The sequence below is a fragment of the Biomphalaria glabrata genome, chromosome 14, assembly GCF_947242115.1.
Source record: "Biomphalaria glabrata chromosome 14, xgBioGlab47.1, whole genome shotgun sequence".
Lineage (NCBI taxonomy): Eukaryota > Metazoa > Mollusca > Gastropoda > Planorbidae > Biomphalaria > Biomphalaria glabrata.
In genome coordinates, this window is record NC_074724.1 from 33,216,972 (window position 1) to 33,234,425 (window position 17,454).

The 17,454-nt window shown below is 35.8% G+C and overlaps 1 protein-coding gene across 2 annotated transcripts; it reads left to right on the forward strand.

Annotated features, from left to right (window-relative positions):
- The first annotated feature begins 2 nt into the window (after positions 1-2).
- LOC106059037 (palmitoyltransferase ZDHHC23-like) lies at positions 3-17,136 on the forward strand. 2 transcript variants are annotated; one of them, XM_056011646.1, is made up of 8 exons: positions 3-198; positions 2,392-2,546; positions 3,155-3,476; positions 4,855-5,025; positions 5,558-5,678; positions 6,768-6,849; positions 7,139-7,315; positions 9,906-17,136. In XM_056011646.1, exons 2-8 carry the CDS (start codon positions 2,404-2,406, stop codon positions 10,156-10,158), a joined length of 1,269 nt encoding a protein of 422 aa, XP_055867621.1. In that variant the 5' UTR covers positions 3-198; positions 2,392-2,403; the 3' UTR covers positions 10,159-17,136. The 2 variants fall into 2 exon arrangements, with proteins under 2 accessions (XP_055867621.1, XP_055867622.1); XM_056011647.1 differs by having other exon boundaries at positions 2,396-2,546.
- Positions 17,137-17,454: the final 318 nt, after the last annotated feature.

Genomic DNA, 17,454 nt, shown 5'->3' on the forward strand with positions numbered 1-17,454 from the left:
TGTTTTCTTTTTTGTTTCTATAACACAGAATTCATAGATTTAGATCTAAATCTATTAAAAAGTATTATAAATCTAGATCTAGTCTACATTCTACATCACTCATTTAGAATTTAGGTCTAGGGGGTCTAGATCTAGAGATTTCTGCTATCTACACTACTATATAAGTCTGGTAGACTCTTATAAATTTGAAATGGAGAGGTAAACTTGAATCTTAGTCTTAGACTTAGACTTGTCACTTCGTCACTTGTGACTTAGACTTAGACTTTAGTTAGTAAATTAGTTCTTACTTAAAGTTTAACTTAAACTTACTACATCTACTGCTCTAATCTAGGTCTAGTACTAGTAATACTATTATACTTACTCATTAGACTAGTTTTAGACGTGACTAGTCTAGTCTTACTAGATTACTTTTACTAGATGATAGATCTCTAGATCTACATTATAAATTATAGTCTAAGTTTAGTACATGACATTACATGATTATACACGTAACTACTAACTGTCGTAACACTAGGCGTGACTAGGGTCCTAGGGTGTAGATCAGAATAGACATGACTCAGTAGAATCTAAAAGTTATGACCATTTATGTGTGAATATGTATTCTGTTTCTGCCGTTTTTCAACGCCTACTCCTACATCAAGCGCTTAACACAAAAAAGTGTTAATAGATATCACAGATTTAAAATTGTCATAATTATCAGAACATAATTGTGCTTTTCTATGGAAAATTTCATTACATTATCTTTAAGCGTTAAAAAGTTATAGCAGTTTAAATGTATAAGCTCCTCCTTTCGGTCACAATTTTTTGGGTATTTTAATAGGCTAATTCCCCGACACTAAAATGGTCATAACTTATGTTCTAATTAACCTAGAAGCATAAATGAGGTATCAATGAACTCCATTCAAAAAGATCTATCTAACTATACTAGTTTCATTTAGATTCATTAAAGTTGAATTTTTTATCAAAGTACCTACAGTAGATTGTCACTATCACTAGTCACTAGATTCTGAATCTATTCTAGATCTAGATTTATATCAAATATCATCAAGTCCCCAAGCGTCTAAGTCTAGTCTAGATCTAGATTCAAAGATTTAAAAGATCTAGTCCTAGATTAGAATAGAAATAGATCTACTAGATCTAGATTGTGTTGTCTAGAGTTTGAATTAGTTACTAAGTTTAGACCAGAGGTTCTCAACCTGTGGGTCACGGCCCCTTGGGAGGTCGATTGACAATTTGTCAGGGGTCGCTTATAGATCTGTTTAGACTCAATATCTATATCCATCGAAAATATGGAATTTTTTTTGTCCATTCTAACATGTAAAACTTGTCACATACTAGATCTAAGTAAAACTAAGTTTTTTTCCATTGGAATATACTAAATATATTGTTATTCGAGGATAGATCATTAGATGTTATCGTTGAAGACAACTGTCAACTGAATCAGAATAGATTTTAATTGTCCAGCAGATTCTGAGCCAGATATATTATTATAAGTTTAAATTAATGCAGATTATTGGATATTGTAACGTTACTTCTGGACTTTTCGTCGTTAAGCTTAAGAGTCATTCTTCACACATTGTTGAGTGGCTAACGAGCCCCTCCTGCCCGAAGCTTACTGGTGAAGGCACCAGTTACTCGCCTTTGCCCCTTTTCCTGTTAGTAAGAACAGTTCCGCCGGACTCAATATCTGAGCCACACGTGAAGGCCAGGAGTTGGACTGGCTACCCACCTAGGAGAAGGAAAACTCTGAATTCAAACCTCTGTTGCCTTGCAGCTTTACCCAATCATGGGAAAGGCTTCATGAGTCAACCCTGAGGAAAAATCAGGAGCTGGCGACCATAAGGCAGTTTGCAGCATTTATTATTTATAAGGTGTTGAGTGAAATTTTAAGGCTTAAAATTACATAATATAACATCATTTATTGCAAATTAGTAGGAATTTGATAAACCCCTAATATAGAGATCTATGTGCTAAACAATGTACATATTTTAAAAAAGGTTGAATAATAAGGCATAAATAAAGCAATAAAATGGTAAAGCGCTTTGCTTCTTATAATATGCGCCTTGCTTCAAAAGAGATGATAAACAGGGGCCCCACAGTCTAATCCTGGTGAAGATTGGGATTTTAAATTTTGGGATCTTAAGTGTACCTCAGAATCCACCCAGCTCTAATGGGTACCTGATGTTAGTTGGGGGAAAAGTAAAGGCGGTTGGTCATTGTGCTATCCACATGATACCCCCGTTACATATGAGCCATAGAAACAGATGACCTTTTGCATCATCTGTCCCATAGATCGCAAGGTCTGAAAGGGGAAATTTGCTTTACATTTAAATAAAGCAATCAAATACTTCTAAAGTATCATAAGCAATTTTTTCAATTTATTTCCCCCAGAAAGGCCTCATCATGAGCAAGTCACCAAAAGTTACTCTTCCCTCTGCAGCAGCTGAAAGTCTTTGTTGCTGTGAGTATCACAACATGCAAGGGGAGCGTAGCCATGTACTGTCCTCTTGTTGTGATTGTGAAGCATTGGATGAAATGTTTGATAAGTAAGTATTTTAGAAAAACTTTTGGCTTTATTTTACAAGGCTGTCTGACTGGGTAGAATCTTGTGCACGTTATCTCTCCCACTTCTCATCCTTGGATCAAGTTGAAACTTTGCGCAAGTATTCATTTTCAGTGGCAAGACATGGATCAATTTAAAAAGTAACCAATTAGTTAATCAATTAGTCCTAATAAATTAATTTTGTTTTATAGAGACAGTTGGGCCTACCTTGTGTAGAGAATTAGGCTAGCAGATTTCGTTCAGATTTATCGATGGTCCCGGGTTCAAACCCTGCCCACTCCCATCCCCCGTCGTCCTGCGGGAGGTTTGGACTAGAAAGTAATTATCTTCAACTCTGAAGGAACATCTGAAACATGTAAAACATTTTACAGCAAACATTTTTTATCCATGAGTAAATTTGTTTTACAATTATGCATTGCAAATAACAATCTAGAATTCACATTAAAGCACAAATTGCATGTTGCCATTCTGCAACACTATCTTGAAAAAAAACAAACAACTAAGTTCAAATTATTGTTAACTTAGAAGAACTAAGCCATTATTTTTTAATCGTTTATTGTTGATTAATGTATTAAATTTCTTTTATTGTAGAATGTTTAAGTGTGAAAGAGTGCCAGACACCACAATCGATCGTCTTGTCAACACCATATCAGATCGCTGCCGCATACCTTCCTGTTTTGGATCTGGAGCTGTGAAATTGCGTCCTGATGTTATTACGCCAATTCTGGTTGTCCCTACCTGCCTTTTACTTGCGACCCTTCACCCTGTTATGACTTTTGCTGTCTTTCTTTTCATGCCGCTCTTTGTTTTACTGTTTCATTCATTGTGGAGACGGAGAGGCAAAAGTCGCAGGACTCTTTTTTTCTATTCATGGGGGATAACGTCTGTTATCAGTTCATATCTAGTGTTTCAGGTAAAAAAAAAAATTTTTTTTATTAAGCTTTTGAAATTTTGACAATTAATTATTTAAACTATTTGGGTGTCACACATGTTCAATTGCTGATAATAATGGCAGAGGGGAAAAAATAAAGAAAAAGATAAATTATTGTGACCAACTTGTAAAAACAATTCCCCCTTTCAGACCTTGTGATCAGATGATGTAAAGGTTTTGTTTCTGTGAACTACAAGGGTGTCATGTGGCCATCACAACGACCAGCCACCTTTACGTTTCTCCTACTTATATCTGGTACCCATTAGAGCTGGGTGGACTCAGATGTCTTTAAAGATCCCAAACTTAAAAATACCAGTCTTCACCTGGATTCGAACCTGGGATCCCTCGGTTTAGAAGCCAAGCACTTTACCACTCAGCCACCAATTTGTGCTTGTTTTTATTTCATGATATTCAAACTGTGAATATCCCCATGCTGAGGTGGTTTTGTGTAAACGTCGAAAACTCAAACTTTGTGTGTGGGAACTTGTTGGTGTGCATGGCAAAAGAATATGGCGTAACGCTTCTGTGGACTGAGGGGGGTCATGGATTTCTTGTGGTGTTACTAAGAGATCTTTGAGGAGAATAGGATGCTCTCCTTCCAGACTAACCTGCAATATTTCATAAAGACTAAGAGACCTGTGAGAGATCCTGTACCCTCTACCTCAGCAGCCTCTCCAGACTAACCTGCAATATTTCATAAAGACTAAGAGACCTGTGAGAGATCCTGTACCCTCTACCTCAGCAGCCTCTCCAGACTAACCTGCAATATTTCATAAAGACTAAAGAGACCTGTGAGAGATCCTGTACCCTCTACCTCAGCAGCCTCTCCAGACTAACCTGCAATATTTCATAAAGACTAAAGAGACCTGTGAGAGATCCTGTACCCTCTACCTCAGCAGCCTCTCCAGACTAACCTGCAATATTTCATAAAGACTGAGAGGCCTGTGAGAGATCCTGTACCCTCTACCTCAGCAGCCTCTCCAGACTAACCTGCAATATTTCATAAAGACTAAAGAGACCTGTGAGAGATCCTGTACCCTCTACCTCAGCAGCCTCTCCAGACTAACCTGCAATATTTCATAAAGACTGAGAGGCCTGTTAGAGATCCTGTACCCTCTACCTCAGTAGCCTCTCCAGACTAACCTGCCCAATTTCCCTATCTTTCATGATTTTTTTTTTCATAAAAAAGGCAACGTCTGTAAGGGGTACCTGAATATATTATCACATTTTTTTGCTTCTTAATTTTATTTCTTGTTTCATTTGAATTTATCAAGAAAACTACATATTGTATTATCCTTATTATGTATATTTATACAAATATGGTAATAATTTTTTAACTTTTGCATTATTCATCTTTCAGTTTTTTGTGGTGGCATTTCGTGAAGTTTTACTTTGGGAGATACTTACAGTGTTTACTTCAATGATGATAATGTTCTATTTCCTGTATCAAACCAAACGTGACCCGGAAGTACTAATTGTGTCCCACAGGTCCCGTACAAGTTCAGCAGTCAACAAAACTCTGTATGACCAGGTAGTTTATTGTATGACTTAAGCGTTCATTTTCATGTAAAATTTTGTGTTATTTTACACACAAGTCTTAGCGGTTGTTCTGAAGAGTAAATTTATTTTAAATAATTCATCTGTTTCTGTTCAAGTATTAATATCTATAGAAGCATTTCAGTAATGTGAAATGCAAAATGAGAATACCTAAGAGGGATATAGTCAACTTACATAACAGTGATAATTGTGTACATATTAATATTGGTTACATTTGATGTTTGTTTAAATAAAGAGCAACTTGCATAAGCTTGTTGGAAAAGCCTGGAAACAGAACTATTTCATATTAACAGCAAAATCTGTAGAGGCCTATATTGATTTCTATAAAACAGTCAGTAAGGGATCACTGATCTTTTAATCTGAAATCAGATATAACCACTGTGAAACAATTAACTAATTTTAGATTGCATATAAAACTGAAGTTGCCGTGATGGAGAAATGGTGTTATCTCAAGCAAGTCACTCTTTGCTCAATGTAGAGTAATAATGTTTTAATATCCCACACAGGCACCCAAGAGTCAAGAAAATGAACAGAAAGTTTATGGTGAGGAAATGGTCACAGTGAGTCTTGATAGAGATCAGATGGTTGACGACTCTGTCCATTGGGTAGATTCAAGAACAAGTGGAGGCCAGTGCTTTTTTCATTTATCTCTTTATATTAGAATAATATAATTTAATGATAATGTATTCAGTTGTTGAGCTCAAAATATACAGGTTTTATATCTAGTAAGATTTTTTTGTAGAGTGTCCAAAAAGCATTAAGACAAAGGCCTTTAAGCCCTTTGACCAATTGTAAGGATTTACCCAGTAATATCATTTAAACAAATCCATTTTGCAGAGCCATAGCTCCTTGAGTCACTGCCTAATTCCCATTATCTAGTCCTTCATGTTCCTTTAGTGTACTGCCACTAACCTGTGAAGACAGCCACCACCATATTTGAGGAATGTTGTGACAAATGGGACAAGGTTTAGCAAGACTTTCTTCCTTCCTTGTCACATGCAGTGTATATAATACTTTGGAAGCCTACTGAAAGCCATGACTCCTTTTTTTTTCTCTGTTAGCCATTTTCTCTCAAGGGTCATTTTACAGGGTGCCACAATGATGCCAGGAATAGATTACCCTTCAGTAAGGCACTAAATTTGTATTCACACTTAAGGCCTCGATTAAAGACCAGATAGGGTACTTAATCTTTTTTTTTTTTTTTACCTTTACCTACCCCTTTGTCTGTTGGACCGTTGGGGTACCATGCAAGATTTGTTGACCTTTCTCCAATCCTCTCTGTCTTTTGCCTTAGATAGATTCCCTTTCAATGGTAGACCCGTCCATTCTTGTATTTTGTCTTTCGCTTTCACTATCGCTTTCTCTGTCTGCCTCTTCTTCTTTTTTCCTGGTACTGTTCCCTGAAGGAATCTTTGTGAGCCCTGAAGACCTTGTAATATGGCCATAGATTTTTAGCTCGCGATTTTTTACGATAGCAATCAGGTTTTAGCTGTGATATATAAAAAGGCAGTTGATTGATGTGTTAGACAAATAACACCATCTTCGACTGTTGGCTACAGAATTTTCACCTTGACCTTTAGGTCTGGACAAATTTTTTTTCCCAATAGTGCCTTTTTTAAATGCAAGGGAGAAAACTGCATAAAATAGGGAAAGATGTTGAATAGAAAAGGAATAATTTTTTTAATCTTTCATAAATTTTTATTTTTCATGAAATAGGCAAGGTAGATGTACCAGCTAGAGCAGGTTATTGCAAGCTGTGTGAAGCTTACATCGCAGTGAGGGACCATCATTGCATTTGGTAAGGTATAGTATAGTATAAGCTTGCAAGCCTTCGAATATCTTAAATTTTATTATTTGTTCTACAAGTTTCAAATTTCTCTTCAGAATTGAATTGAAGATTATTACAACCTTTTGAATTCCACCAAAAACCTTCCTTTTTTATTTAAATAGTAGAGAACAATAATTTTTTTTTATCTTTTTATTATTATAATGTAAATCTCTTATTTACTAAAGTACGGTACTTCATTTGAATTTGTAATATTATTATCTCTTCCTCAATAATAAACTGGAAAATAATAAATTTTCAGGATTGACAGCTGTGTTGGTGGGCCTAACCATCGATCTTTTCTCCTGGCGATGATTATGTTTGTTTTTACTGGGGTCTACGCTGCTCACTTGACCTTCACCACTATCTGCACACCAAAGATGTACTATGACTGGTTTCTTCTGCCGAATGACTGCCGCTGGTTGTACAATGACTTTTTGTAAGTTTATTCAAAGAATTGTTAATTATATTGCTTGTTTACTTGATTGCAGACATATATTACTTGATTGCAGGTTTATATAACTTGATTGCAGGCATAAATTACTTGATTGCAGGCATTAATTACTTGATTGCAGACATCAATTGCTTGCTTACTTGATTAAAGGCATTTATTACTTGATTGCAGGCATAAATTGCTTGCTTACTTGATTATACGCATGAAGTAATAGAGTACTTAATTTGTATCACCATTGTTATGGATTAGGAGTTTAATTGGAATACTGTATTAAGAAATCAATTTGTATCGGTTTAGATGCCCTAACTGTTTAGAACTATAATTCAACAACTGAATATCGATAGCCATATTTATCATGCTATACATTTAATACCGTTATGGGCCAGTTGAAGACAAAATATAATGTTGCCATTTATTTTTTGATTTGATGAAAATAAAGTAAAATTAGTTCATCTTTATTAATCAAACACATTTGGCATGTCTTTCTGCTAAATTTGACGGTATTAGTTAAATGCCAAGCATATGTGGCTCCTTCTGTCTCGGAAGACAATGGTTGCGCCCAGATGAGTCACTGGCCTAGGTTACACCTTGGGATGGGACAGAATCTGGAGTGACTGATCAAGCCAATTCTGGAGCGGCAGACTTTGCCACAGCTCGTGCATGAATATGCATCTGTCCTAGGGCTAGCTGACAGGGCAGCTTTCTTTTTCTTTCTCTTGACTGACGCAGCTTCGTTTCTTTTGCATTTGGCGAAGTTCATTTACCAGCATGTACAGTCTGTCTCCATGTTGTCCGGTCATGAGCTATCTCCTCCCACATACTTTGGTCGATGCCCGTGGCTCCCATGTCTCGCTTGCAGATATCTCTGTAGGTTTGTCTTGGACGGCCCCTGAGTCTGACTCCCTCTGCAAGCTCAGCGTATATGATGTCTTTAGGGATTCTTCCATCTGACATGTGAGTGACATGACCGAGCCAGCGTAGTCTTCTCTGTTGAAGATGCTGTGCATATTGGCCTGTTTTAAAAACTTCTTGGTTGGTGACATGATCTCTCTAGGAGATGCACATTATGCGTCGCAGGCAGTGTAGGTGGAAGCTATTTAATCTGTGTTCTTGATGCATGTTAGTTGCCCAGTTCTCACTGCCACAAAGAAGTGTGCTCAGAACACAGTCATAGTAGACCAGCATTTTTGTTGCCGTAGTCAATTAGGTATTTTCCCACATGCGCTTGGAGAGTTTTGTCATTGCTGCAGAAGCCTTTCCTATTCTTTTTGTCAGCTCAGTGTCTAAATCTAGTTTGCTGGCTATTGTTGTTCCCAAATATGTGAATTCCTGCACCACCATAAGTGTGTGATTTTCAATATGTATCACTGGTATTTCTGATACAACTTGTGCCAGGATTTCGGTCTAGGAGAGGCTTATTATAAGGCTAAACTCTTGACAAGCAGCTGCAAGAGCATTCACAAGCCTCTGCAATCCTTGTGTGTGAGATATGAGTGCAGCATCATCAGCGAACAGCAGTTCCCTAATCAAGATACGCCGTCTCTTTGTTTTGGCTTTAAGGCGTGCCAGGTTAAATAGCTTTCCATCGGAAATTTTTTCAATTTTAGACAATTTTTGTATACACATTATTTTTCATAGTTTGAAATTAGCTTCATAAAAATAAAAATAACAACTTTATTATCTTTGAGAAGATTTCCCTTACAATTGTGCACATTATAGCAATAGCTAACAAAATATAGTGTCATACAAGTTTTATTTTATGGATCTTAACTGAACTTAATGGATTTTGTTGGACTTCAATGAATAGCTGTGATAATATTTCTTGATGTTTTTTATAAGATAAGCTGATTGCTTTGTTTCACTTGTACAATTTTTACCAGGATAATATTTAATAGTTTTAACTCATTTTATTTGTTTTAGCTAAACTCTTAGTTATAACACATTTATGCATATGAATACTGGCTAAAGTCTTAGATCTGACCCTGCACATGAACACTATAAACTTAACAAATGCTGCCTAAACTGTGGGCATCTATCATGAACATTCAAACATTTTGACCCAGTAATTTATTCAAAAGTGCATTGCATGAAAGGACATTTGTCTGCCAACAATTTTAACATCCATTTTGCAGTAGACTGCAAGAAATGCCAGACAAAAAAAAAATATTAGTGTTTCCAAAGTCTAATATCTGTTCACTGGTAAAGATTTAGGAGAAAAAATGTTCTAACATTCATTAGCTATTAATGGAAAAACAATTGCTCTTTAAGTTGCATAAACGAGGTATTGTCTTTTTAAAAACGTATTTTTAATTTTCTTGTTTTTGTTTGTAAAATTATTTTTTTTTGTGGTAAAAAGGAGTAGAAATTCACTTAGTATCAACCTTTAAACAAGGTTGGTAGTACAGTCTATTTGTTGCCAGGACTTACAAAATTTTACATTAGTTCTTTCTGAATGAGTTTAATGAATGCTGTAGATAAGCAACTTCGATCATCCAAAAGGTTATTAACATTTAGTAAGCTGTATAGACTAGTGATGCAGGCGTAAATTAAGTTTTTCCACATTTTCTTTCTACAGAACAGCTATTTGTTTTGTGACTGCGGTTTACTGCATCCTAGTGTCATCCTTTATGCTCGTTGGACTTTTATACCAGTTTGTTCTGATTAGTCAGAACGTGACTTCTCATGAACTTGCCCACGGTCAGCGTCGCGGGCAAACAAGGTGCTGCTTCTTCCTGAAAGACAACCCCCACAGTCGTGGCTTTCTGAGAAATTGGTTAGAATTTTGGTTCATGGGGTCAAGGGTTAGCAACCTTAGTTCAGTGTCGTAGCTTGTGAATTTAGTTTTTCTTTTTTGTATTGTTGTCTTAAACGATCAATTGATCATATATAAGCAAAACCAAATTTGAAATTATTTTGTTTTGTGAAATTGTTCTTCATTATCTTGAAACAAATAAGAAGCTAATAATTGTGCTATTTATTAATACAGTTTGTGACTTTGTTTAAAACCTTAAATTTTGTTATATATGTGTCATTAATTTAATATAAGCTTGGTGAGGATTTAGCAAAGAAATGCATTTATCATTTCGATAAGAAGAGAAAATCAATCTCTCTAAACCTCTTTCCTGCGGAAGCCATTGAAGTAGGTTGTGAAATGTCACAGCTGTTGTTTCTCATTAGCCGACAGCACAACTTGACGCTATTGTTATTTGGCACCCTTGTCGGCAGACTGACGTTTAAAAGATAGATCTACTTTCAACCACTTACTGTGGTCAATTGGTCAGGCATATGACAAGCTTAAATAACTAAGTTAGTTGACCTTTGACCTATAATTGGTAAATTTAAAAGAACAACATGTTTTCTCTAAGATTACTTTTTCTATTTTTATTCATTTTTTTTGTGTGTATACTTTTCTAATGACAGCAAACAAAATATGCAAAAAATGGTGTCTTTTTTTTTTATTAAATATATACATCTTTTATCATTTTTTACTGCCAAATATTTGTGTCATCATGAATTTTGTAAATCTTGCTTTTGCTGAGTATGGTTTTATAAAGGTGCATATTCTTGATATAATTGTGTCGCATCATTCCAGTGATATTAGAATCACCGGGACATTAAGTTTTGTATTCCTCTTTGACATAATGCATGTGTTATTAGTGGCATAGCTATGGTGGAGGGGATGTGGGAGGAGAATTTGAATTTGAAAATCACCCTAGGCCCTAAATGAGTGTTAGAAATTTTGTTTTACATTAAATATTAAATATTACCCCATTATCTCATGTCATGATGTAGAATGTCAAAATGCAGGGGCTCCTAAAGAGGCCAGGCCCCCTCGGGCCCACAAATTCCTTGCTACGTTACTGTGTGTCATACATTCTAGCATTTTTTTTCCTTTTTACCATTAATGCATCAGTTAAACATAGTATTACCAGACAATTAGTCGCCCACAGGAGAACAAAAAATAGACACTGAAAATTATGTTTACAATTAAATCTATCAAACTTGTCATTGACAGTAGGCTGCTAAATTGCTAAATTAAGTTGCATGTTTTGTCGAAGTGAATTTTTGCAGTAGTATGTCATTCGCACAAACATGTGTGGAGCACTAATTTCTTCACATTTAACTTTGTGGGAATGCCTCTCACTGAGTGATGGAGAGACTGTTTCTCTTTTATGTCAGTTGGACTGTGCTTTGAATTTCTATAAATCAAATAAGAAAATAAAGATAAAATGTTATTTAAACCTTGGTTAGGCCAATAATAAAATACGCATCCTCTGTTTGGGACCCCCTCAACTCAAGAAAACATTAAGAAACAGGAGCAGACATAAAATAGAGCAGTGAGATTCATAACAAACGAATATTCACATTTGATTAGAGTAACACCTTTAGTAAAATCACTAAATTTAGAAAGCCTTCAGGAGAGAAGACTTAAAAGTAAAGTAGCAACTATACATAAAACGATGAACCATAATCTTCAAATACAAAAACAAAATTTAATAAAATACTCTGAAAGACATTCCATATGCTAGGACATCTTTGTACAAAGGCTCCTTGTTCCCTAGTTCTATTAGAGCATGGAATGGGTTGCCTGAGCTAGCCAGGAAAACCAGTGACTTGGCAGAATTTAAGTCATTGGCTTAACATGCATGACTAGAAGCATGATGCGTAGGACGTAATCATCTTCTTCTTTGAAGAAACATCTGTATTTTATAAGATAAGAACTGCGAAAAGCTTTTTTTTATTAGAAAAATTCAGAGATCTTGGGGATGCTCTGAGAAATGTCTGTTTAAACAGCTGTGATTATACACATGCAATGTTTCTGCTCTGCCAATGACTTCAAGTTTGCAGAACTGGTCAAACAATCGTCATTATTCACATCAATAGCCCATGTCCTCTGTTAGCTAAACGTCTGGCAACCTGGCAATAAAAATATGTTTAAAAAAAAAAATGTGCCATTGGAACTCAATATCTGACAACAGTAGCTGAAATGACAGGCTGTACAGTAAGGACTAAATTGAAATTATTGAAAGTAAATTATCACAATTTTTGTTGTTGTTTGTTTTGACTTACACTTGCAACAAGGCTATAGCAACTTTGTTCTGTTTGGTAGAAAGTGAAAATTTATGTTAATTATTTTAGTGTGACGTTTTGTCATTTCTTATAGCTCCTTAGTTTCTGCAATTATTTTTTCATTTGTCGATTGCATTGTAAATGAAGAACAGTTTACTGGCTGCTCCAAAGTATCTAAACTTCAATGCCATTGTTTAGGCCTCATTGTTTCTCAACTTGTGGATGGCTGATTGGATTACTAGCCAGCTAAACTTAAAAATTTGTAACATGCTTTTTATTGGCTTGCTTTCTTGGGAAGGACGAGGTGAGATCCTGGGTATTGGTTAGGGTCAGAATGTTGTCAACCACACAGCATTTCCCCCCCTCTCCACACAACTGTTTTGTCCCAAGGAATGGCAATAGCTGATACAGATTGTGGTCTGCAAAAGCTGATACAGATTGTGGTCTGCAATAGCTGATACAGTTTGTGGTCTGCAATAGCTGATACAGTTTGTAGTCCCCAGCTTCTTATATTTGTTACCACTACGACCATGCATAATCACAATCATCCAGAACCAACACTCTATAATGCACCAGTGATGCAAGTACGTTCGCGCACAATTTAAGGAATGATACTGAAACGTAGTATGTGCATTTCTCTGTCAGCGGTTTTAATCAGTGTGTTGCATCTCTAAAGATTCCAGTTTTTTTTTTCAAAATATCAGCTCAGTATTTGTAACCTGCCTTATCTGTGATTCTACTTGTTAAGTGACACATTTATATACTCCAGAGCTTTGCATGGCTTCAACAATTGACTCAAATCTTTTGTCTAGATGCTTGGGGTGTATGGGCGACTTTCTCAATTAGCTTTTCTACTTTTATTCTCTAAATTACAATTTTTATGGAATGGTTTACATAAAAAAAAATTAAAGGTGCTACCCGGTATTGGTTTATATTCTTAAATACAAAGGCTTCTAATTCATATCTCTAATCATTTGATGACATAATTTATCTCTAAAATTTTTAATATTGTTTTGTACTCAAAAAAACAATTGTATTACTTTTCAACAAATTTGCTATGTAGCTTTTGCAATTTGAACCTGTCTTTGATTCGTATATGTTTATTATGACAGTCTGCTTATAATATTTGATCAATTTGTTGTTTATCATATGTTGTTGCAGTTGCAACATTTTAACTAACACAATTAGAATGCTTGCATCAATTTCAACAGTTGCATTCTGTTTCCATCTGTATGGGATGCCTCCTCAGAGTTAATTTATGTTCAGTCTAAGTCAATCATGTAGTTATCTTTAACACTGCTGTAGATTGTCCATTGTTTTTTAAACAAAATAGCTGCTATACAAGATCATACTCTTTATTTCACAGCTGTAGTCAGAGCATATCATTTGGATATACAGTTTCTTTTTGTTTTTTAGTTGTAGGAAGGCTGTGGTTCATCTCTAAAAACACTTTTTTCGTATGACTGTTGAGCCCTATTCTGGAGGCCGTTGTTTCATCTTGTAGAGCACTGTTTCATATGTCTGTAGAGCCCTTTTCTGGAGGCCGTTGTTTCATCTTGTAGAGCACTGTTTCATGTGTCTGTAGAGCCCTATTCTGGAGGCCATTGTTTCATCTTGTAGAGCAATGTTTCATATGTCTGTAGAGCCCTTTTCTGGAGGCCGTTGTTTCATCTTGTAGAGCACTGTTTCATATGTCTGTAGAGCCCTATTCTGGAGGCCATTGTTTCATCTTGTAGAGCACTGTTTCATGTGTCTGTAGAGCCCTATTCTGGAGGCCATTGTTTCATCTTGTAGAGCAATGTTTCATGTGTCTGTAGAGCCCTTTTCTGGAGGCCGTTGTTTCATATTGTAGAGCAATGTTTCATATGTCTCTAGAGCCCTATTCTGGAGAGACATTCCAATTGACATACAACTCAGGTAAAGCTTTTTCTTCCATATCTGAGGCCAATGCTTTTTCATTGTCCATAGCTTTCTTTATCACCTTCTCTCTCCTCATAGTGCAGTCTTGCCAGTAGTCCACATCAACGTCCACTGCTTTGAGGTCCCGTTTGATCGCATCCATAAGTTTGTGTGACCAGCTCTGCTTGTGGCCATCGTAAGTTGTCTGTGAAGGTTGGGGTATGCTCTTCCTCCATCTCGTTGACAACTCCAAGCCAACTTTTGCTACCTGTTAAATATTATTTAGTCATTTCTCTTTTAATGATTTGCTGTTTTGGTGTGCCAATTAATTTTACTAAAAATAGATTTCACCATGTGCGGGTGACCTAATTAGTAAGCTCATATCTAAACTTTACAAACCATGGCTGGAAAGAAAGGTAAAAGTGTTTGCAGAATGTATTCAGAGTAGGCCAATGTATGTATATGTGTTTAATTCTCATCATTTCATTGATGGTCTTTAGACAAAGATGTAGATGAAAATGCATGTACCTTTGATTTTTATTCTCAAGTCTTGCCTGGTCATGTTAATGTCTAGTTTGTAAATACCAATTATTTTGTGCAAACTTTGATTCCTGACCCCTGTGATGTAACTTATTTATCTAGTTTCCAATTAATTAGTCCATCTCTGCTTGGTATTGGTATGTAGAATATGTTTGATTTTATTTTTTCATTATTTTATTATTTGTCTTTTGGTAATATTAAAATAATTATATTTTGTTGTTTGTAAAAAAAAAAATATTAAAAAATAAAGTATTCATTTAATAGTTCTAGCTTTAGAGGAATAAATTCTGCTATTTTAGGGTGTTTTCACTTGGCATTGTGAAAGCAGTGGTCTGGGGTTTAAATCTCGTCATATTTGTACGGGGAGTAGTTTGCAAGAAAGCGCTCCCAGGGAGGTCAATACAAGTGCTATAAAGACACTCTCAAGAGCTCCTTCAAGGAATTCAACATTCACGACTGGGAAGCACTAGCTCTCGATTGCTCCTCATAGCGTGAAGCTGTGAGTCTCGGAGTCTCAAGATTTGAAGCAAGAAGAGTGGCCAGGGCGAAAGAGCGCCGAACCAACAAAAAGCTGAGAGAAGAAGCCGGACTATCTGCAACTGACCAGACCTACCCTTGCCACGTATGCGCCGGCTTTTTAAAGTTGAGGATTGGACTTTACAGTCATCTTCGAGTACATAGGAAATGAGAAATGATCAGGAAGGAGGAGCTATATATATTTGCGTCCTGTTTAGGCTTAAGGATAAGTTATCTTCTATAAGGTTATTTAAGCATAGACTAACAGTTAGTGCAAGGTGGTAATAAATTAGGTGGGTAGTTGAACTGTCCTCACAATACCTTTACACTGTATGGTATATTCCGCAACTAGGTAGGCTTTTTAAATTCCATTAGTAATGTGCTGGTCACTAATAGTCTAAATTGGATTTGACAGCTCCGGTGTTTGCGGGATATGTTCTCCGACAAAATACCAAGAGTTGCGATAACATGGCAGCAAATATGAGGAAAGCGCAAACAGGGGGCGTCCTGGTATAACTTGGTGCCACACTTTCATGGAGGACCTCAGAGCAGTGGACACCAGGTGGGAAGAGGCTTCAGATATTGCCAGAGACAGATTGCTTCCCAATGCGCTGAATGGCGCGAGAGGATCTAAGTCTAAAGCTCCGGTGTTGAAACTAACCAGAGGGAAGGTGGTTTGATGTAGAACAGTCAGTGATTTAAGACATGCTTTTGTGTTCCATTCTTGTTTTCTAGACAGATCTGCCTGATACTGATATGTCCATACATGTTTTTTTGTACATAATTGAGTTATAGGTACCAGTACCAGGGGGAAAGTGGTAAAGGGCTAGTCTTCCAAACTGGAGGGGGTCTTGAGTTTGAGTCCCAATAAAGACTGAGAATTTGAGTTTCAGGATTTTTAGGACACCCCCCGAGTCAACTTAATTGGGTACCTGACATATATTAAGGAAGTTAAGGTGGTTTGTCATTGTGCTGGCCATCAGCATCAGACATAGAAATAGTTACCCTTTACATCTTAAGCAGATAAAATATTCTGAAAGGGATCCTTTTAGATAGCCTGTGAAACAAACAGTATAGATCATTTTCTAATAACTTTTTTTTTACCCTTAAAAAATCAATTTAAAATAATATACTTGATGTATCAAGTTTTTTTTTTCTTTGTTGACTTTTTTTTTTTGTATGAAATGTTTCCTTAGTATTAATTTAATACTCAATAATATCTAGGCTTAATTATAAGATCATCATATTGTGATGTTAACTAAATGTTGAGCTGGTGAGAATGTAATCTTGTCAATTTGAGATGTCTTAACACCAAAACTTAAATTTTTTTTGTAAGTTTTGGATAGTCCTTCAGAAATGTATGTTATTACGTCCTAGCCCATAATTTCTGCAGGACAGTAGGGGATGACGGTGTACAGGGTTTAAATTTGGGGCCATTAGACAGCCCAAAACCCATACCACTCCACCATGAATGCTGTAACTCATGCTGTTATTAAGTGGATCTTAACAGACTGGAGTCGGTAACCTGCATGAGATTCACCATAAAAATGTTTTTTTTATGCAGTCACATGAATTTAATAATTTGAAAATGTTCCAATTCCTACAGTTCTATTGTGCTCTCCATAATGATTACTAAATGATGAATAATGTGCTCATCTGATCAAATATATTATGAAACTATTCCATACTGTGATTCATTTAATATTCACATAATGATGTATGTATCTTGTCAGTTTTTGTATATATCTGGGCTGAAATAAAAGTCAGTTTAATAAACAAAATATGATGTTGAGTGAATATTTTATCTCATTAATTGATATAATTGTAGTGTTTTAGTACAATCTTAAGAAAACTTTACTAAAGAAGACTTCAGTCTTACCTCAAGCTAAAAGAGCCTCTCTGTTACATATATGACTTCGAAGCTTACAATTTTCTCTTCTTGGACATCATTTATTTAAAGTGCTAAACATGATGTAGTCTTGTCTATCTGGTACAGTTTTCTATTGCAAATTTTTGCCCTATTGTAATTTCCTATCTCTAGCAACTCTACACCACAATAAATAAAACTATTTCCACTAGTTATGTATCTTCACAAAAAC

Bases quoted from the DNA above. Each gene is read 5' to 3' on its own strand.
- LOC106059037 (XM_056011646.1), top strand. From the start codon at position 2,404: ATGAGCAAGTCACCAAAAGTTACTCTTCCCTCTGCAGCAGCTGAAAGT. The intron at 5,679-6,767 runs GCCAGTGCTTTT...TTCATGAAATAG, and splicing joins AGATTCAAGAACAAGTGGAG to GCAAGGTAGATGTACCAGCT. The intron at 6,850-7,138 runs GTAAGGTATAGT...ATAAATTTTCAG, and splicing joins AGGGACCATCATTGCATTTG to GATTGACAGCTGTGTTGGTG.